Raw genomic sequence first — 20896 nt, 5'->3', positions numbered from 1 at the left:
GGGCTGGCCCTTGCCTATCACTCTTCACTGCACCTCCTTCCCCAACCCCCTTCGTTCACTGGACCTCAACCACAGTAGCCATATGTCCCTTGGCAAATCCTGGGGAAAGACTTGGATTTCTTGGGCACTTCAGGGAAACCTCCTCTCGTGGGCACAGGGGAACACAGATAGGGAGGCTCACTGCAGGATTATTTCTGCAGTGGAGAAAAATTGGAAACAAACGTCCATCAAAAGAGCCTGCTGTAATAATTATAGTTTATTCCTACCATGAACGATATGGAGCACAGATTTTTTTTTAACTTTTTTTTTTTTAACCACTACGCTCAGTAAGAAATACACTTCAAGGCGCCTGGGTGGCTCAGTCAGTTAAGCGCCTGACTGTCGATTTTGGCTCAGGTCATGATCTCACAGTTTGTGAGCTTGAGCCCCCTGTCGGGCTATTCACTGACAGCACAAAGCCTACTTGGGATTCTCTCTCTCTCTCTCTCTCTCTCTCTGCCTCTCCCTGACTCACGCACACTCTCTCAAAATAAGTAAACATTAAAAAAAAAAAAAAATTGGGGCGCCTGGGTGGGTCAGTCGGTTAAAGCGTCAGACTTCGGCTCAGGTCATGATCTCACAGTCCGTGAGTTCAAGCCCCGTGTCGGGCTCTGTGCTGACAGCTTGGAGCCTGAAGCCTGCTTCAGATTCTGTCTCCCTCTCTCTGAGCCTCCCCCATTCATGCTCTGTCTTTCTCTGTCTTAAAAATAAAAATAAACATTAAAAAAATTTTTTTTTAATTTTTTTTTAAAATTTTTTCCAACGTTTTTTTATTTATTTTTGGGACAGAGAGAGACAGAGCATGAACGGGGGAGGGGCAGAGAGAGAGGGAGACACAGAATCGGAAACAGGCTCCAGGCTCCGAGCCATCAGCCCAGAGCCCGACGCGGGGCTCGAACTCACAGACCGTGAGATCGTGACCTGGCCGAAGTCGGACGCTTAACCGACTGCGCCACCCAGGCGCCCCAAAAAAATTTTTTTTTTAAATAAGACACATACTTTATACTGTGAACCAGAAGCAGATTATATTTTCCAAAGAGACCTCGACGATATGCCCCATTCTCTGGGCTCTACATACAATCTTTTGTACGTGACCTTGAAAATCCTTTGATTGCATGACAAAGTCTTTGATCCCTCCCCTTGAACCTAGACTTTGTGACTGGCTCCACCAATAGAATCAAACAGAAATGATGTCATGTGACTTCTTTTTTTTTAAATTTTTTTAACATTTATTTTTGAGACAGAGAGAGAGAGAGAGAGAGAGAGACAGAGCCTGAGTGGGGGAGGGACAGAGAGAGAGACGGAGACACAGAATCCGAAGCAGGCTCCGGGCTCCGAGCCGTCAGCCCAGAGCCTGACGCGGGGCTCAAACTCACGGACCGAGAGATCATGACCTGAGCCAAAGCTGGATGCCTAACTGACTGAGCCACCCAGGCGCCCCATGTCATGTGATTTCTGAAACTCAGTCCTAAAAATGCCACGCACTTCGGCCTGGTTCGCTTGGGACCCAGCTACCATGTGGTGAAGCAGCCCAAATTGGTTCACACGGAGAAACCACTCTGCAGACGATACTCCACCCAACAGCCCAGCTGAGACTTCAGCTGGCGTCAATGATGAGACAGGAAGGAAGGAAGATGCCTGCCGAAGATTCTGGAGGCTAGGCGTCAGGTCATTCAACTTCAAATTCTCCCCAGCGAGGGCCGCAGAAAGCATGGAACAGAGACAAGCCCTCCCCACTGGGCTCCGCCCAAATTCCTGATCAATAACACTCTTTGAGCATAATCGAAACGGTGGTTTGGGGCCAGGTTTTCTTAGCAGCGATCACGACTGGAACATTAGTATATCCACATACGTATATGTGGCAGAAAGTTTTCTTTTACCAGAGGATACTTACCCTTACTACATGCGATACAATCTGGTATTTTTATTCTACTCTTTTTTTTTTCCTATTAAAAATAACCACTCTACATTCATGTTCATGGAACATTATTCACAGCAGTCATAAGGTGGAAGCAGACCAAGGGTACGTCGGTGGGCGAATGAACAGACCAAATGTGGTAAACACATACACCAGGATATTATTCAGTCTTAAAAAGGAAGGAAATTCTAACACATGCTACAATGGGGATGTTATTGAGGACATCAGGCTCCGTAAAATAAACCAGCCACAAAAGGACAAATATTACATGTTTCTACTTCTATGAAATCCCTGGAGTTGTCAGGTTCATAAGAGACAGGAATAGAATGGTGGCTGGGGCGCCTGGGTGGCTCAGTCGGTTAAGCGGCCGACTTCAGCTCCGGTCACGATCTCGCGGTCCGTGAGTTCGAGCCCCACGTCGGGCTCGGTGCTGACAGCTCGGAGCCTGGAGCCTGTTTCAGATTCTGTGTCTCCCTCTCTCTGACCCTCCCCTGTTCATGCTCTGTCTCTCTCTGTCTCAAAAATAAATAAAACGTTAAAAAAAAATTAAAAAAAAAAGAAAGAAATAGAATGGTGGGGGCTGGGGGAGGGAGGAATGAAGAGTTAGTATTTAACGGGGACAGTTTCTGTTTTGCAAGATGACCGATTCCAGGGATGGATGGCGATAAGGGTTGCACAACCACGTGAATATGCTTGAAGACACTGAATAGTACACTTTGTTACTTTTTTAAAGTAATCTCTGCACCCAACAGGGAGCTCGAACTCACAACCTGGAGATGAAGAGTTGCATGCTCCACCAACTGAGCTAGCCAGGCCCCCCTAAATAGGACACTTTTTGATCGGGCGCCTGGGTGGCTCAGTCGGTTAAGCATCTGACTTTGGCTCAGGTCATGATCTCCCGGTTCGTGGGTTCGAACCCTGAGTTGAATTCTGTGCTGACAGCTCAGAGCCTGGAGCCTCCTTCAGATTCTGCGTCTCTGTCTCTCTCTGCCCCCTCCCCCCCCCCCACCGCACTCTGTCTCTCTCTCTCAAAAAAAAACCCGAATAAACATTTTTTAAAAATTAAAAAAACAAAGTGATGATGATGGGGTGTGTGGGTGGCTCAGTCGGTTGGGTCCCTGACTTTGGCTCAGGTCACGATCTCATGGTTCGTGAGATCAAGCCCTACCTCGGGCTCTTGGCCGACTGCACAGAGCTGTCAGCAATCCCGGTTGCTTGGGATCCTCTCTCTCCCGCTCTCTCTGCCCCTCCCTTGCACACGTTCTCTAAATAAATAAATAAAAATTTAAATAAGTAAGTAAATAAAAGATCTGAAGCAATCCAGTCAAATGTTAATATCTGTTAAGTCTGGGTGATGACGCATGTGACTGTACTCATCTGTCCCTGTGAAATAATTCGTTAACACTATAAGTGACAATGCATAAAGCGAGGCTCTAGGATACATCAGAAACTGACACAAGTTGGGGAAGCAGCTCAGTCAGGGGAGTGGAGGATGGGAGACAGGTGGGCCTAAGACTGCTCACTGCAATCCTTTTTGTTGCTTGTATTTTTGTTTTTTTTTCACTTGCAAAATATAATAAATCTACAGGAAAGTATGCAAGCCACACATACACAGCTTAAAAAATACTTATAACTCAGGCGTCACTGTAGCCAAGAAAGAACCCTGAATACAGTCTATCTGGAGAAAAGCAAACAGAACAGGACTGCCCAGCCCAATGACCTGTCACGAAGTGGCCCCCTCCCCTTCCCACCCTGCCACGTGACCCACCAGATGCCTACTCGTCCCCGCCAGAGGTATCCCACCTGGACTTCCAGAATGATCGCTGCTGCCTTGCTTTCATCGGTCACCCCTCAAGGTGCGCATCCCTAATGACACCACTGGCTCTCCACTTTCTTTCTTTTTTTTTTTTTAATTTTTTTAACGTTTATTTATTTTTGAGACAGAGAGAGACAGAGCATGAACGGGGGAGGGTCAGAGAGAGGGAGACACAGAATCTGAAACAGGCTCCAGGCTCTGAGCTGTCAGCACAGAGCCCCCGACGCGGGGCTTGAACTCACGGACCGAGAGATCATGACCTGAGCTGAAGTCGGCCGCTTAACCGACTGAGCCACCCAGGCGCCAACTGAGCCACCCAGGCGCCCCTCTCCACTTTCCACAAAAAGGATGACTTGTGAAAACTTCGCACAACGAAAAACACCCCCTTGTGAAAAGGAATCACGTGGGTCCTGCTTGTTATAAATGATGTCCCTGGGAATCACTCGCGTTGCTGTGGGCGGCTGTAGTCTCTGCGCTTGCATTCCTGTGTAGTATTCTGTTGGTTGAAACATCAAAACCTAGGTCTCCGTTCTGCTGTGAATGGACTCAGGCACCCGCTGTTTCCGGTTTGGGATTGATGCATACACGGCGCTGTTACGAGCTAGGGTTCTTCTCCAGGCTTCCTAGTTCACTGCGCAAACTGCGATTCATGTGTGTGATAAAATACATGTAACGTAAAACATACCATTTTAATCATTTTCAAGCGTCGTGTGCAGTGCTATTAAGCACATTGACATTGTTGTGCAACCACTGCCACTCTCCAGCTCCAGAATTTTTTCGTCTTCTCAAACAGAAACTCCGTCCCCCTTAAACAGTAACTAACGCCCATTCTTTGTCCTGCCAACCACCATCTACTTTCCGTCTCTACGGATTTGGTTCCCCCAAAGGACCTCATATAAGTGGAATCACACAATATATGTTCTTTTGTGACTGGCTTATTTCACTCAGTATAATGTCTTCCAGATTTACCCATGTTCTTCATCCCATTTCCTTCCTTTTGAAGACTGAAATCCTGTTTTTAAAAAGTAGTGTTGGGCCACCTAGGTGGTTCAGTCGGTGGAGCATCCGACTTCGGCTCAGGTCATGCTGTTGCACTTAACGAGTTCAAGCCCCGCGTCAGGCTCTGTGCTGACAGCTCGGAGCCTGGAGCCTGCTTTGGATTCTGTGTCTCCTGCTTTTTCTGCCCCTCCCCTGCTTGCGCTCTGTCTCTCTCTCTCAAAACTCAAAAACATTAAAAAAATTTTTGTGTAAGTAGTATTTAATTTCTGCACCTTGATCAACCAATTTAAACATTTTTTAAACATGAAAAATTAAATTAAAAGGCATAAAGTAACAAAATATTTACAATAAAATTTAAGATCGAATTTCTACATAAATGTCTTAAATAATCATAGAAATTTAAATAAGTGTTTTAAATAGAAATTTAAACATTTTAAACAATTGTCTAGGTAAGGTTTTACATAATTCTTTAAAATAAAAACCTTGAGGGCACCTGGGTGGCTCAGTCAGTTAAGCATCGGACTTCGGCTCAGGTCACAACCTCACAGTTATCGCGTTTGAGCCCTGCACTGAGCTCTGTGCTGACAGCTCAGGGCCTGGAGCCTGCTTTGGATTCTGTGTTTCCCCCTCTCTCTGCCCCTCCCCTGTTCACCTTCCCCGCTCACACACTCTTTCTCTCTCTCAAAAATAAATAATCATTAAAAAATAAATAAAAATCCTGAAATAGTCAAAATCAAATTTAAAGCATAAAAGGAAGCATAACAAATATTTAATGTTATGAACAATAAGTATTTAAGATGAAATTTAAACATTTTAACGAATACCTTAGATTCTAAATATTTAAAATATAAAGTAATATGTAGTTTAAACTTCACATGGAAGTCATATTTAAGTTTTTAAACATTTCATATTTACATTGTAAAATGAAAAATCAAATGCTACTTTAAGAATATAAAATGAAAATATAATGCGATTTTAATAAATAACTGGTAAAAAAAAAAAAATTCTAAACTATACTTGAAGACGGATAAAAAACTTTCTACCCCCTCCTCTCCCCAGCCGGGAGCTGGGGCCACGGGGACTCCCCCTCGCCCCGCCCCGCCCAGCCCGTCTCCGGACCTCGCGCGCAGGCAGTGTTGTGGCCAGCCCGGCCGGCCCGCGAGGACCCCGCACAGCCAAGATGGCGGCGTCCGTGCGGCGGGCGCGCAGCCTGCTAGGGCTGGCGACGTCCCTGGGCCGGGGCTCCCGGGACTACCGGGCGCCGCCGCCCCCACGCCGCTCGCCAGGGCCCTGGTGGCCGGACCCGGACGACCCACTGACCCCACGCTGGCAGCTAGGGCCGCGCCACGCGGCCAAGCAGTTCGCGCGGCACGGCGCCGCCTCCGGGGTGGCCGCCGGTTCGCTGTGGCCCTCGCGGGAGCAGCTCCGCGAGCTGGAGGCCGAGGAGCGCGAATGGTGCCCGAGCCTGGCGGCCATGCAGGAGTCGCTGCGGGTGCAGCGGCTGGCGGAGGAGCAGAAGCGTCAGGCCAGGTGTGTGCGGTGGGGTGGGCGCGGGGCTGCGGGCTGTGCCCTCTGCGGCCGGGCGGATGAACTGTTGTGCACGGCGCTTAACTCTATCCAGCGTCCATCGCAGGGGGGTTTGCGTGCTGCACGTAGATTTACCTGTATGCTCACCTAGCTACAAGACAGATTTTTGAGTAACAATGCGTTTAGCCACTCATCAAATCTTTACTGAGGGCCTCCTGTGTAAGGCCTTGTCCCAGGTGCCGGGCACAGAGCAGAGAACAAAACAAGATAAGTTCAGGTGGGGGCAGAGAACCATGAGGAAGAGAGATAAAATTGAGTTAAAAGTGTGCCTTGGAGAGAGACTTTGGTTTGCAAGACCTCGAACCTCGGTCTCTGAGGACTTGATACTTAGAGACTTGAGTGGCCAGACACAGCCGTGGGGAGATCGTCGGGAGAGTGTTACTGGTACTGGGAACAGCTGGTGCAAAGGCCCTGAGGTAGGAATATGCTTTAAGAACTGCCAGGAGGTCAGTGTGACTGGGGAAGAGTGGGAGGTGATGGGGCCTGCAGTCAAGGGCAGAGGTCAGACTTGGAGACAACTCTGAAGGAGACTTGAAGGATGCAAGACCAGGGGCATCAGGACGGTACCACTTCCCAGAGGGAGTGGGCAGGCAAGTTGGAGGAGCAGGCCAGGCACGTTCCTGGTTTTCATTGTTCACGTCCTCACAATAGCTCTAAGAGGAAGAGGGGATCACCTTCATTTTAGAGATGAGAAACCGAAGCTTGGAAATTTGGAATCACTTGTCCAGTCACCCACGCATTGAACAGTGGATCTAGAATGTGAATCCCAGGCTCTACCCCATCCCAGCGGGATAACCCTGCCATCAGGCTTCAGATCTTTCACCTTCACGTTTCTGATCTTTAAAATGGGGCTGTGCCGCTTAACCAGCTGAGCCACCAGGCGCCCGTGTCATTATTTTTCATCTCTGATAATATTCTTGATATTGAAATCTACTTAATCTGGTATTAATATAGCCACCTTGGGTTTCTTAAAAAACAAACAAATGAAATAAAATGGGGCCGTGCCTCACAACTACTCATAGGACCGGAGGGAAAGGTCCAATCCATTTCTTGCCTTTACAACTGGGCCTGGCATACAGCAGGTGCTCAAGTGATGTCTGTAGGATGAAAGCGCTGTGGGAATGGCCATACGGTGTGTGGCTCTGGGACGGCTCAGTAGACAGCTCAGTGAAATGCTGAGTTGACTCTGGGTCTCCTCCTGGGGGTTCTGGGGATCTGGCTCTCCTGTGCTCAAGATCACACGCAAGTTAGTTCCTCTCTCCTGCCCGTTACTTCAGTTGTCAAGGATTTTTCCCGACAGTTTTAACGAGCACCGCGTCTTCCCAGTTTTTCATCTCCGCGGGGAAGTCAATGTGGGCAGACTAGGGGGTGGGCTGTGGGCAGACGGGCGCTCCTTTTCTGGCTGGGCGTCGCTGTTCTCACCGCCCCGCCCTCCGCCGCAGGGAGCAGCTCATTGCCGAGAGCATGGCCAAGATGCCACAGATGATTGAGAGCTGGCGGCGGCGGCAGCAGGAGCGCAGGGAGAAGGAGCAGGCGGACAAGGAGCGGCGGGCCCAACTGCAGGCTGAGGCTCAGGAGCGCCTGGGCTACCACGTGGACCCGAGGAGCGCCCGCTTCCAGGAGCTGCTGCAGGACCTGGAGAAGCAGCAGCGCAAACGCCTCAAGGAGGAGAAACAGAGACAGAAGAAGGAGGCACGAGCTGCTGCGCTGGCCGCTGCCACAGCCGAAGACCCGGCAACCTCCGTGGCCCCCGGTTCCTGACTGGTCTTCTCCCAATAAAACCCGCCGCCTGATGGCCCCACCCCTGATTTTGTCCTCCTCTCTCATCAGGCCCCCTCCTGGGCCCCCTGGTTCCTTCCCAACACCTGGGGCCAGGGAATCCCCCACCTTTCCTGGCTCTGCTCACTCGGGGACTCTGGGCCCTGCTAGCTCAGGCTTCAGGGGGAGAAAGAGAGACGCAGTGGGGAAATAATGGAGGAGCAGATGGCAGAGGAGAAGAAGGCTTCTGTTTACCAACATTAATCTCCAGTAATTAGCCAATTACTAAGGGGGGAAGTGTAGCCAAAACAGACTGTGGTGCTGATGGGGGGGGGGGGTGGGCAGGGAGAAGCAGCCCTTCCAAGGCTAAATTGGGGCTGGGGCCCACTGCCTGGGAACGAGCTGGCCTCAAAGGAGGGTGTGGAGACGGGGAGCCCCAGTCTGCAGAGGCTGACAGACCACTGCCCCTTCTTGGCACCGCTGTATCACCTGTGCCCAACCGGCCCCCAGACCCAGAGGAGCCAGAGTAGGAAGCCCCAGTAGGCACACACCACAGGACGAGCGTTTAAAACTTTATTCGCTTCAAAACCTTTATCAGAGACACGTTCTGTCCTGGGGTGGGGGTGGCCTCGACCTCCGAAGCAGCTCTGATGTTACCCCCTCCCCAGGCAGGACAAGCCAGGCCTCCTCCTCCCCAGCAAAGGGATGCAGGCCAGAGGCCAAGGCCAGACTAGGGAAGGGATCCTTAGGCCTCCCGAGGTGCTCACCCGAGATGGAAAGGTTGGGCCACTCCAATGGAGGATCAAAGTTTGGGGCTCCAGCTTCCCCTCACCCTGGAAGAAGGCGGGCGGGGGGGAGGTCTCAGGGGCTCTTTGGGGGAGGGGGAAGCAGGCAGCCGCCTCTCCATCTGGCCGCAGGGAGCTGGGACAGAGGCCAAGAGGGGCCCATCTGTCGCCTCCAGTCCTGCCAGTTTCTTGGAGCAGGCAGGGCTGGGGCGGGGGATCAGGGACAGCTGTCTGGCCTGGGTCTTCTCAGGCCAAGATGGGAATTGGAGCCACTTTGGGAGGATGGGAAGTTGTTTTTTTTTTTTTTTTTTAAGGTTTTTGATTTTTTTTCCACTTCTTAAATAAACATGAATATATATATATTTTTTTCTTTTATAAAACTTTTTGGAGCTGGGGGGGGTGGGGAGGTGGGGGGGGGCCTGGCCTCCCTGCATCACTCGTCCTCAAAGTTCTGACTCAGGAGGAAGTTGGCTGCCAAGTTCTCGTTCTTTTCACAAGCGAAGTAGGCCTGGATCACCAGGCTCTCTGGGAAGCCCAGGGCCTTCAACTGTGGGAAGATGGGCAGGTATGAGCAGGGGGTGAGGGCCCGGCCCACCAGGGAAGTCACCCCTCAGCCAGGCCTCTCACCCTCTCTATAGCTTCTTTCTCCTGTGGCGTCACCTGGATGTAGTTCATCTGCGGAGCCTCCTCACCTATGGCGCCCACCTCACCCTCCACGTCCGAGATGTCTGCCAGCTCCCCGGGGGGCTCGTTCAGCATCTGGATGAACTGCTCCTGGTGCCGACTGATTTGCTGTGTGAGACGGAGAAAACGAGACTGTGACTCCTAGCCCTTGATGCCTTCCTCCCCAGGTCCTTAGCCCTTTTTCATTCATTCAGCAAATATTTAAAGGGTGCCTGTTCTGGCCAAACAGCAACATAATGGTGGATATAGGCCCCATCCTGGTGGAGCTGATGTTCCAGGGTAGGAAGATAGACCGTGAACAAGCAAACGAGTGGATAACGATTTACAATGTAAATAGCGGCCCCAGCATTCAGTAGGGTAAACGCTGGGCTAGAAAAAAAACATTGCCTGCCAGGAAAGGGAGGTCTGTGATCTGTAGGAGGGGAAGGGAAATTTCCTCCAGATAGAACAATTAAGTGCAAAGGCCTGGAGGTAGAAATGTACTTGGCAAATCCCAGAAACAGAAGACCCGTGTGGCATGAACAGAGTAAAAGAACAAAAAGGGGACAAAACAAAAGATGAGATTGGAGAGGAAGGTGCAGGGACCAGACCTGTGTTCTGCTTTCTAGTATGAGGGAACACCACAGTGATGGTTAAACAGCAAAAGATGTGATCCATATACTTTTTAAAAACATTAACTCATCCAGGTGTTCTACAACTCTATTTACATGTGACTTTATTTATTTATTTATTTATTTACTTATTTATTTCTGGGAGACAGACACAGAACGTGAGCGGGGGAGGGGCAGAACGAGAGGCAGACAATCTGAAGCAGGCTCCAGGCTGTGAGCTGTCAGCAGAGCGTGAGGTGGGGCTCGAACCCACAAACCGTGAGATCATGACCTGAGCTGAAGGCGGACGCTTAACCAGCTGAGCCACCCAGGCGCCCCTATGTGTGACAGTTTTTAATTTCAAGGCAAAGAGTGCTCTTTTAGGAATCTGGCTCCTGGTGCAGCATGGACCATGAGGCAGTGCAGAAGCCAAGGCCTGGGTGGTGGCTGCCAGGAAACCAGGTGGGAGATGAGGTGGCAGCCACAGAGGTTGGGAGAAGGGCTGGGCTGAGTGAGATGTTCTGGCAAGACAGGTGATGGGTGACCCCAGCAAGCCCCCAGGGCCTGAGGCTCAAGCAACCCCAGGCTGGTCCTTGCAGGGAAGGGGAGGCATGAGAAGAGGGTCTGCTCTGAAGTCTTAGACCTCTAGAAAGCACTTTTAGGAGTACCTGGATTGCTCTCAGTCAGTTAAGCATCTGACTTCCACTCAGGTCATGATCTCGTGGTTTGTGAGTTCGAGCGCCGTGCTGGGCTCTGTGCAGACAGCTCGGAGCCTGGAGCCTGCTTCCGATTCTGTGTCTTCCTCTCTCTCTCCACCCCCCCCCCCCCCGCCCCAAAATAAACACTAAAGAAAATTTTAGAAGGATCGTAACATTTGGAGGTCCAGATTGGTCACGTCGATTTGGGGGACATCACTGCCCAAGACGATATGCAGGGAGGACTAAATAAAAACAGAGGTGTGCAGCCTGTGCCCTACAACATCTGGGGAAAGTAAAAAGGAGGAGCCAGGACAAGAGACGGAGTGAGAAGTGGAGAAGCAGCAGATGACAGGTCTTAAACCAAGAGAGGGAGACCTTCACAGAGGATCCAGAAAACCCTGTCACACCCAGGGGCCACTGCCCGTGTGCACAGGAACCTTCGACGGCCGGGTGGAGCCTCGTTGAGCACAGTGGTCCCAGAGCCAACTGGGACACGGTGGTTCTGGGCAGTGCCACGCAACCCGGTGGGCGCTTATGATGCACCAAGTGTATGGAAGCCAGACACAAAGGACCCAGAGGCTGGAGGCAGACACACACCACACCAGCTGCCAGACTACTCCAAACTTCTGGCATCTGCCTCCATTAGAGAGAAGGACAACAGCACTTACACCTCACAGGATGTTTGGGAAAATTACATGAAACCAAGCAGAGCATCATACTGCCTGGAGCATCAGGGGGCATCAGACCTGCTTTCCAAACAGAGACTCCCACATACCAGGCCAGGCCAGGCTAGCTTTCTGGGGCCGTGACACCCGCACGGGGAGTGGAGGTGGTGCCTGCCCTGGCTCCCTCCACCCCCAGGGCCGCACCTGCAAAAGCTGAGGATTCTCCTGGCCCAGCTGCTGGAGCAGGGCGGGCAGTAGTGCTGGGTTCTGCTGAATCACCTGCCGCATGTTCTGGAACTGGGGCTGGTCCCGCAGGAACTCCAGGGGGTTCTCTCCTGCCGGCAGGAGGAAGGTGTGGAGTTAGACGCCATGCTGGACTCCCAGAAGCTCGGGAGCGGGGGAGTCAGATGCCTTGACAGACACCCCACATGCACATCTCCCAACCCGCTCACCTCCTTCCGTGGCTGGCTGCTCCGACACCTGGCTCTCCTGGACAGAACCATGTTCTGGCTCGGGGCTCCCAGGAATTCCCTGTCAGGGGTCCTATTTAGTTCTAATGCGCAGATTGCCCGCTGCCCCCCTCCTGCACGCACGGCCCTGCCCTCCCCAGGCCCACCCCACCCGCTCATGTCCAAGCTCCTGCAGGAAGCCTTTCCTGGCTGGAACCACAACCCCAAAGCTTCTGAGGGCAGGTTTTGCCTCTCTCACCACCCGTTAAGGTATTTAAGCCCGAGTACTCCCTTGAGGCCTCCCCAGGAGGCAGCAGCCCCACCTCACCGTGAGTAGATACTCCACGGCTCGGTGGGGGTTGTTGTAGCTGGCTCTCAGGGCGGCCACGACCCGCTCCCGCTCATAGCCCATGGACATGATCTCTGTCAGCATCGTCTCATACTCAGAGCCAGTCACTGTGGAAGGAGCAGCAAGGCCTGGGTCACCAAGGAAAGGAAAGGACAGCTCCCAGGCCCTCCCACACCCACACAAGGCCCAGCTGCTGGCTGGGGCACCCAACTGCTTCTGCCCTGGGGACCACCCACCCACCTAGCGTGGATGCCGCGTCTTCCTCTCGCCCGCTGCTACCTGAAGAGGGAACAGAGCTGCAAATTCAAGAGAGAGAAATCGGACCCTGACTTCCGGTGCTTGCCCTCCCCCAGATATGTGGGAACATGTATGAGGGCGTTGGAATGTACTGGGAGGACAGGGCCCAAGTTGGGGCTGCTGCTCCCTTGCCTTACCCTGACACAGACTCCGGGGATGTCGTGGGGACTGATTCCTCTGACGGGCTCTTGTCCTCTCTGGCAGTAGGTGAGGGCTGGGACATGCCTGAGGCAGGGGCCGGAGGGAAGGATGTGGAGGACTCCGGGGCAGCAGTGGGTGAGGCCTCTGGGGGTACTGAAGTGCCTGGGCTAGTTTTGGCCTGTGACACCCAGAAAAAGGAGCAGGCATCAATATCCCTATCTAGCCCCAACATCCCATCCTGTCTCTGCCCCGCCCTATTCATAGCTAATCTCTCTGGGGCACACAGGCTCTTTACCAACTCCCCAGCTAATTCACCCACCCCCCACCCCCAACCAGCACACTTCACCCACCTTGGTCACCATGACGACTACGAAGTTCTTCTCGTCGATGCGATAGTCCCTGATGGGGACGTCATCACTCAGGATTTTGCCAGCATAGATGAGCTTCTGTCCGGCCACAGGGAAAGCATCACGACCCTTCTCAGCTTCTATCTTCTCCTTTAGAACCTTCACCTGGAAGGAAGGGCACACTCATTGCAAACCTCAAGATTCTTTCTTCTGGGGGCAGAGGGAAGCGGAGGGAAAGACACCACAAGCTTCGATGGCACAGAGGCTAAGCTTCATGGTCAAGAACACCAGATTCAAATTTATTTGCTCATCCCACCATGCAACGGAGCATTTCCTCAACACTTATGACATGCCGGGCGCTGTTCTAGGTACTGGGCACAGAGCAAGGAACAAAACTCATCCGAAGTCCCTGCTTTCGTGGAGATAACACTAATGTGAGAAGAGGGAAACAAAACAAACGTAACTTCAAAAGATGTAAAGTATGCTAAACATAGAAGGAAAAAGAAGTAAGATTCTTCACTGCACGCTGATGACAGCGCTCAGTTTTTCCAAAAACGCCTTACGTACATACTATGTATACACATCACTTATAAAACCTCATTGCTGCATAAAACAGGTATCGTTAGCCTTATTCTATACTTGAGGAAACACAGACACAGAGAAAAAATTAAGTAGCTTGCCCAAAGTCAAACCGTCGGGCTAGTCAAAAAATGAGTGCTTCTTCCTCTTCTACAAAAAGTGTACTTCGATGTCTCCTTCATGAGCTAGTTGTGCAAAAAGTACCAAACAGAGTTTAGACACTCAATATATTTCTTAGGTCCTAAGTCTCTTTTCAACTAAAAACGCAGCATAATGTTTACGCCACGGGCTCTCACCTGAGGCAAAACCAAATTTCAATCTCTATTCTGCTATTACTTGCTTTTCTAATGGTGACAAAGTTTTCTCATTCCTAAATTTCCACATCTGTAAAACGTGGTGGATAAGTCAAGAGTGCTCAAATGACAAGCCTGTTTTGCAGATTTAGTTAGATTAACACTAAAACGCTCAGCGGCTGGTAAAGAACAAACCACCAACCAACAAACATGGATCACTGAAAGTCAAATGGTTTATCATTTTCATCGTCACTGCCGTCACTACTTGGAATCTCCTGGTCACTACTCCCAAATTCGGCCACCAACGTCCCAAGGAGACGCCTGCAAAGCTACGAACTCGGAGCTCCCGTCCGGAAGAGCGTGGCCTGTCCGGGAATCGGAGCCAGCGGCTCCAGCGACCCGCGAGGGCACTGACATTGGAGACGGGGCCTGATGGGTGCCCTGGGGGGTGGGGCCTCGTCCAGAGACCGGCCCACAAACGCCATCAGCACGAGTCGCTGGGGGCTGGGCCGAGAACCAGAGGGAGGCTCGGGAGCCAGGCGAGTAGGGAGGGGTGGGCAGGGCCCTGCCCGCGCCGTCCACCCCGCCCCTCCAGTCGGGAGCCCGTCCTCCCCGCCCCCACCCACCCCCGGCCCCCATCGTTCCCGCCCCCAGGCTCCGGTCCGGCTCCCACCGTCTCGTCAGGCTCCATGCGGATTTTGAAGGTCTGCTGCTGCAGCGTTTTGAGTGTGATGGTGACGGCCATGGCAGGGCCCGAGCGACGCGGCGGCCCCGGGATCCTCACACAACATGCAACTCACGCCGCCGCCATCTTAGCGCCCAGCCGCGCCGCGAGCCGACCGCTTCCGGGGCAGGCGGTGCGCGCGCCGACCACCAGAGCACGTGACCTGCGCGCGCCCCCTTAGCCTTGGTAGGCATGCGCAAGAGAGAGAGAGAGAGAGAGAGAGAGAGAGAGAGAGAGAGAGAGAGAGAGCGAGCGAGCGAGCCCTTTGGCCAGGCATGCGCAGACTACAGTCTGCGCCCGGGGTCGGGGCGAGCCGCTTCTCAGTCAGCGCGCATAACGTCACGTGGTTTCCTGCGAGTGACGCCATGCCCGTTAGCGGTGACGTCATACAGCCACAAAATGGCTCCGACGACCCCACTTTCGTGCTCCTATGAGTTTGTTGATTACATTGAACAGTTTTTCATGTACTTATGGATATTTATATCTCTTCCATAAAAACTTCATTTTTGTCTTCCAAATGAGTTTTATTCTGGTCTGGCCACCCTCACAGGAACCCTTACTCAGGGCTGGAAAAAATACTCCAAAGGTCACCAACAATTAAATAAAAATTCGAGAAACCACATTTGGCTGCGGAAACAGGAACGACTGGCATTTTGTGGCCTCATTCGTTACTGAGGGAGAGTTGGATTTTGGGAATGAACCTACAGTACTAGTTCCTGGGTGCCCCATCTCTCTCTTGCTCCTTCCCTGACCACTTTGTTCACCCCAGTATCCCCAGTCTGACCCAATTATTTAAGTAAACTTTCACTTTTCAAGGCCTCCCTACACTGAATACAGAATCTCTCCACCAACTTTTCCTGGATACATCAATTCTAGAGGCCTCCCAGAGGGGTGGGGCTGGACCACAGAACACGGTAGGGTAGGCATGGTGAACCATCCAATGAATATGGACTTGAAGGATTGCTTAGCCTAAGCTGAATATGGTGTTTTGTGGGACTGGTTGGAAGCAAGGTTGGGCTTATCTCCCAGTTACTAGGTGGCCTTCCCATCCTGAATCACTTCCTGCCTCCAAACCTGCTCTTTAGTTTCCAAGCACTCAACCCAAGCGCAGCACCAGGCAGTTACCAGATACCTCAGGCATTGCTCAACTGTAACAAGGTCCTGCTGTTTTTCTCCTCTACAGCACACCAAGCCTAGATGTTTCCACCAGAGGCCAAGCCGTTGAGGACTTCTTGCCTCTCCCCTGCAACAAGGGACATGAGCTCCAGCCTACTTACAGGACTTCAGTGACAGCCTTGTGGTCCCCAACAAGAGATGGGCCTAGGAGAGCCTCAGAGGCCTAGACTTCCTTGACCGGTCATCTCTGTACCATCCCCCCTGTGGGACCATCTCTTTCCCTCCGAGAATTTAAAGACCACCATTAAAGTATTTACCACCTTTGAACCTATATTCACGATTATAAAAGGAATAGCTTTTAACACCAGCTGAGACTTTTACAATGTGGTTAAGGGGCTCCTGGACGGCTCAGGTCACCATCTTGCAGTTTAGGAGTTCGAGCCCTGCGTAGGGCTCTGTGCTGACGGCTGAGCCTGGAACCTGTTTTGGATTCTTTGTCTCCCTCTCTCTCTGTGCTGCCCCACCCCCCTCACTCATGCTCACTCTCTCAAAAATAAACGTTAAGAAAAACTTTTTTTTAAAAAATAAGTATATATGGATGAGTGTCCAATGGATGGCATGAAATGGTGCTAAGGTGTGGGTTCATAGCCCTGCTCTATCTCTTACTGAATTCTGGCACACAGCCTCAAACCGAACTGGTATTAGAAACAAACACCAATTCGGTGCAGAGACTCAACGAGTTCTCATGTGGAGTATCTGTAATGGCACTTAACAATTGCTCTCCTCCGACTGGTTTGGGGTTGTGGGGGTAAACAACAACTCCTATCACCTTATGAGACATTTAATCAACACTTCAGCTGCTGAAAAATGAGCCTTACTCGAGTCCCATCCCCCAGAAGGAGACACAGGAGGAAGACACAAAACTTAATTTAATAGAAATTTTGTTTGTAGTTCTTACATTCTCAGTGTGACCCGAGCTGGAACCCACTGCCCCACCCAGAAGTGGCCCAGTCCTGGGAGCAGGGGAGGAAGGGAGGCGGTGGGTAGGGGTCAGAGCTCAGGCCCTAGGAGCCCTGTTCTTCCTCAGTGCTGGGGGGGGCTGGGGATGCCACCCTCTTCTCCTGCCCCCCTCTGGGATCCAGGAAGGAGAGCAGATGGAGTCTCGGGCCTGGGGCTTCTCCTCCACATTCCCCTGCCCCCTCAGGTTGGAGGGGAACTAAGGGATCTGGGGAGAGAAGGGGACAGAAGAAGGCAAAGATGTCAATCAAGAAAGAGGAGGATCAGGAATAAGGACTAAGGAGAATCAAAGACAAAACACCAGTTTAAAAAAAAAAAAAAGGGGGGGGGGGGACAAAACCAAAATCCACCCCAAATCACAACCCGCCTGGAAAAAATGAAAGTTCTCCAGTCTCATAGAGACATTATTTGGCGCAGCCGGCTCTGCGGCAGGAGCGCTCAGGCCTCAGTCCAGCCCTGGAGGCGGTGGTGTGGCCCCTACAGCTCGTCCTTGGCCTGGCCAGTGGCAGCATCTTCCTCCTCCTCCTCCTCCTTCTCATCCTCGTCCTCGTCCTCCTCATCCTTGTCTTCCTCGTCTTCCTTGTCTGCCTCCTCCTCTTCCTTACGCTTCTTATCCTCCTCTTCCTCCTTTAGTCTCTGTTCCTCATCTTGCTTGTCCTTCATCTGCTTTTCCGCCGCCTGCACACACACCACACCCGTACTTCAGGGCCGGGCCCCCACCCACCAGGCCTGCCCACCCCCTAGCCCAGGATCAGACCCTGGTCCCACCTTCGTGACACCCCAGGTCTCGTTTCCAAACTCCTCTGCATACGCCTCGTCGTTGGTGATGAGGAAGTTGTCAAAAATGGTGCCAGACTTGACCTGGGGGGCAGGAGGATGGGTAGGTGGGTGGTCAGAGGGGACAACACTCCCACCCCCTCTGTTCCCAGGACCACTACACAAGGCCCTTCACTTTCTTCATCTGTAAAATGGGGGCTCGGTCCCTTGTTCAAATATTTTTCCAGTACCTTCTACCACCCAGGCACCATTCTAGGCACAGAGTATTTGTCAGTGAATAAAACGTCAACCTGGTCTCTCTAAAATTAATTTTCTTCCTTTGATTTTTTTCTAAAAGTCACATTTATTTATCTGTTTATTTATATTCTTTCAGCAAGCTCTACTCCTGACATGGAGCTTGAACTCATGCCCCCAAGTATCAAGAGTCGCATGCTCCACCAACCGAGCCAACCAAGCGTCGGTGAAACTAATTTTCTAATGGGGTAATCCAATTAACTTCTAGTTGTTGAGGACAGTTGAACAAGCTCCTTTGCATAAAGGGACTGAAAATGGTAGCTGGCACATAAATAAGCAAAACCTCAAAGAGAGTGCTATGAGCGCTCCATAAGACAGACCACGAAATCCTTCAGAAAAAGCACTACTTTTGGATCAGACCAGCTCGGGGTTGAATGCTACCGTCCCTTTCCTCCTGGGTGACCCTGAACCTGTGAAGTGCTCCAGCTCCAGGTATCCCCTCGGTCTCACCTGCCAGAGATCTAAGCCCAGGACAGCAAAGTTTTCATAGGCATAGATGTTGCTATCAGGGGAGTACTCGGGGTTGTCGATCTCTGGGTGGATCCAAGTGCCCTTGTAATCTGGGTTGTCGATCTGCCGGGGCTTCCACTCGCCCTGCAGAAGAGGAAGGTAACCAGTGGGTGAGTGGGGGTCAGCATACTCCCCACTGTGCGTCCCCCCAACCCCGCTCAGAGCCCCACCTTGTACTCAGGGTTCTGAATCACTGGTGGTTCCCACTCTCCGTCCATCTCTTCATCCCAGTCCTCTGGCTTTTTAGCATCAGGGTCAGGAATGTGCTCGGGTTTGTCCCAGTCCTGAAGGTACACAGAGAGGTCAGTCAACCCAGCTGTCCTCTACACCCTCCATGTAGGGAGAACCTGCCCAAACACCAACCTCAGGCTTGGAGTCTGTGGGGTCATCAATCTTGGCCCGCTCGTCCCAGTCTTCAGGCTTCGCAGCATCAGGATCCTTTATCTTCTTGGGAGGCAAGAAGTCCCAATCATCCTCCAAGGAGCCCGACTCCACCTGGCTGTTGTCGATCTTCACCTCATAGGTGTTATCCGGCCGCACAATCAGCGTATACAGGTGTGTGAATTCATCATCCTGAAGAGAGTGGGAGATGAGTGGCCCCGCCCACCAGGCTGGCCTCTGACACTCCCCTATCCGCCTTTTGTCACCACCCCCAGTCACACCTTGCAACGAATGTCCTTGTTGATCAGCACGTTCTTGCCCTTGTAGTTAAAGATGACATGAACCTTCTTGGTGCCAGGGCCACAGATATCCGGGCCTACGTGAAGAGTTGGTCCAGTTAGAGCAAGAGGATGCCCACCGTAGCAAAGCTCCCCGCTCCCCGCCCCCCCCCCCTTTACAAAGCAAGACTTGGTTCTTAAATACAGATCTGCAAAGGGTCACAACACAGGAATCAGCCTCTGACGGGCTCTAAGGGGCCGTAGGTGGAAACTTTCAAAAAGGAAATAACCAACCAACCAACCAGAGCTCTAGAATCTGATACAGCTAATATCAGGAAATAACTACATAAAACACCACAAATTAACAGTTTCACACCAACAAATAACAATGCAATCCTCTCGTTTCCCCTCCCAAGGCCAGCCTCAACTACATAAATACAGTCCATATCCTCAAAACTACCTGTCACCAGCTTTAAGGGTCCTTGACATTTAAGTCTCCCTGTAACTAATCAGAGGTCAGCACCAGGGCGGGGCCCCTCACCAAACATGATGTTGTATTCAGAGTCTCCGTGCATGTCCGTCTGGTCCAAGCCCTCTGGAAATAGCTTCACGTAGCCGCCCCCACAGTCGATGTTCTGCTCGTGTTTTACTGTGAACTGCACCACCAGCGTCTGGCCCTTGTTGCTAAAGGGCTCAAATCTGGCCGACAAGGCATAAAAGCGGGCATCCTGGCTTGTCTGCAGCCCTAGCAAGAGACCAGAGTGAGGTCATGGCTCAGCCCCAACCTCCATAGACCCTAAGTATTGGCCGTACAAACCACTGCCCCTTCCTCCCCCCCTGCCCTGCTCATGGGGATCCCAGGCTGTGTCTGTCGTGTGCAAGAGCTTCCTCCAGGAAGTCCCCCTGAATCCGATCACCGCCCCCCCCCCAACTCCGCCAGGCTCTTACCTTTATCCTTTTCCTGGTCACCGTAGAACTTGCCGGAACTCAGAACAAATTTACCAAAATCTGACTTGTGTTTGGATTCAATCCAGCGGTCGGTCCACCCCTCTAGAGGATCAAAGGGGCAGGCTCAGTGCGGCCGTACTGACCCACTCCACCCCCACCGAATACCTGCCAGTAGCCTCAAACTGCTGCGGATTGGAAAAGGGATAACCCCCGACTGCCCCCACCCCAACCTCTAGTTTGACACTTCGGATGGCTTAAAGGATCCTCCGCCAAACCCTAACTCACGCCGCGAGAGTCCGCTGCACCCTCGACGCTCCCCAAGGGACACACAACGGAGGATCGCCTGCGGCTTTAGTCCCCGGAGGCCACCGTATTGGCCCTCTAAGCAGTAATTACAAGCGACAACGCAGATCTAGGCTGGGGGACCGCTTTCGTCGTCGCGGCGGCCTCGAGGCGGGACCAGGCCTTACCTCCGTCCAGAAACTGCTCCTTGAAGTAGACGGTGGGCTCGGCGGCGGCCAGGCCGAGGAGGCCGAGCAGCAGCGGCACGGGTAGCAGCATGGCGGGCCGAGGGGGCGGCGGCGCGCGAGCCCTTTAAACCTCTCCTCCGGCGGCGACTCTGCAGTAGGGACGGACGCTGCCGCCGGCCGCGCGTTTTTATACCCTACTGTCTCTCAAACCAACCTGGCCCGGCCTCTTGTCCCGCCCTCCGCACCTTATGATTGGTCAGTGGTCACGGCCCTGACTTTCCATTGGGTCCTTGTCGTCTGAGCATGTTAGTATGTGCCTCGGAACGCAGGGTTCCCAGATGGCCGATTTCTATTGGCCATACAACTGGCCAATGAAGGACGACCACG

At 52.2% G+C, this 20896-nt stretch overlaps 3 protein-coding genes across 3 annotated transcripts; 1 reads left to right on the top strand and 2 right to left on the bottom strand.

Moving 5' to 3' along the window:
* Nucleotides 1–5945: 5945 nt before the first annotated feature.
* On the top strand, nucleotides 5946–8162 carry GADD45GIP1 (GADD45G interacting protein 1). The gene is made up of 2 exons (XM_007098186.2): nucleotides 5946–6302; nucleotides 7802–8162. Exons 1-2 carry the CDS (start codon nucleotides 5953–5955, stop codon nucleotides 8118–8120), a joined length of 669 nt encoding a protein of 222 aa, XP_007098248.2. The 5' UTR covers nucleotides 5946–5952; the 3' UTR covers nucleotides 8121–8162.
* Nucleotides 8163–9292: 1130 nt separating this feature from the next.
* Nucleotides 9293–14837, bottom strand: RAD23A (RAD23 homolog A, nucleotide excision repair protein). The gene is made up of 9 exons (XM_042978306.1): nucleotides 14668–14837; nucleotides 13126–13287; nucleotides 12772–12953; nucleotides 12578–12633; nucleotides 12317–12444; nucleotides 11992–12070; nucleotides 11744–11874; nucleotides 9530–9694; nucleotides 9293–9449 (listed from the first exon to the last, which is right to left on the bottom strand). The coding sequence occupies exons 1-9, from the start codon at nucleotides 14737–14739 to the stop codon at nucleotides 9336–9338; spliced, it is 1089 nt and encodes a 362-aa protein (XP_042834240.1). The 5' UTR covers nucleotides 14740–14837; the 3' UTR covers nucleotides 9293–9335.
* Nucleotides 14838–16745: 1908 nt separating this feature from the next.
* Nucleotides 16746–20684, bottom strand: CALR (calreticulin). Its single transcript, XM_007098188.2, has 9 exons — nucleotides 20510–20684; nucleotides 20040–20141; nucleotides 19633–19836; nucleotides 19095–19189; nucleotides 18796–19005; nucleotides 18603–18716; nucleotides 18373–18516; nucleotides 17620–17712; nucleotides 16746–17529 (listed from the first exon to the last, which is right to left on the bottom strand). The coding sequence occupies exons 1-9, from the start codon at nucleotides 20598–20600 to the stop codon at nucleotides 17329–17331; spliced, it is 1254 nt and encodes a 417-aa protein (XP_007098250.2). The 5' UTR covers nucleotides 20601–20684; the 3' UTR covers nucleotides 16746–17328.
* Between the last annotated feature and the right edge of the window lie 212 nt (nucleotides 20685–20896).

The sequence above is a fragment of the Panthera tigris genome, chromosome A2 (genome assembly GCF_018350195.1).
Source record: "Panthera tigris isolate Pti1 chromosome A2, P.tigris_Pti1_mat1.1, whole genome shotgun sequence".
In the NCBI taxonomy this organism is placed as follows: domain Eukaryota; kingdom Metazoa; phylum Chordata; class Mammalia; order Carnivora; family Felidae; genus Panthera; species Panthera tigris.
The sequence above is the reverse complement of the archived record's forward strand: the minus strand, read 5'-3'. Positions and strand labels throughout refer to the sequence as shown.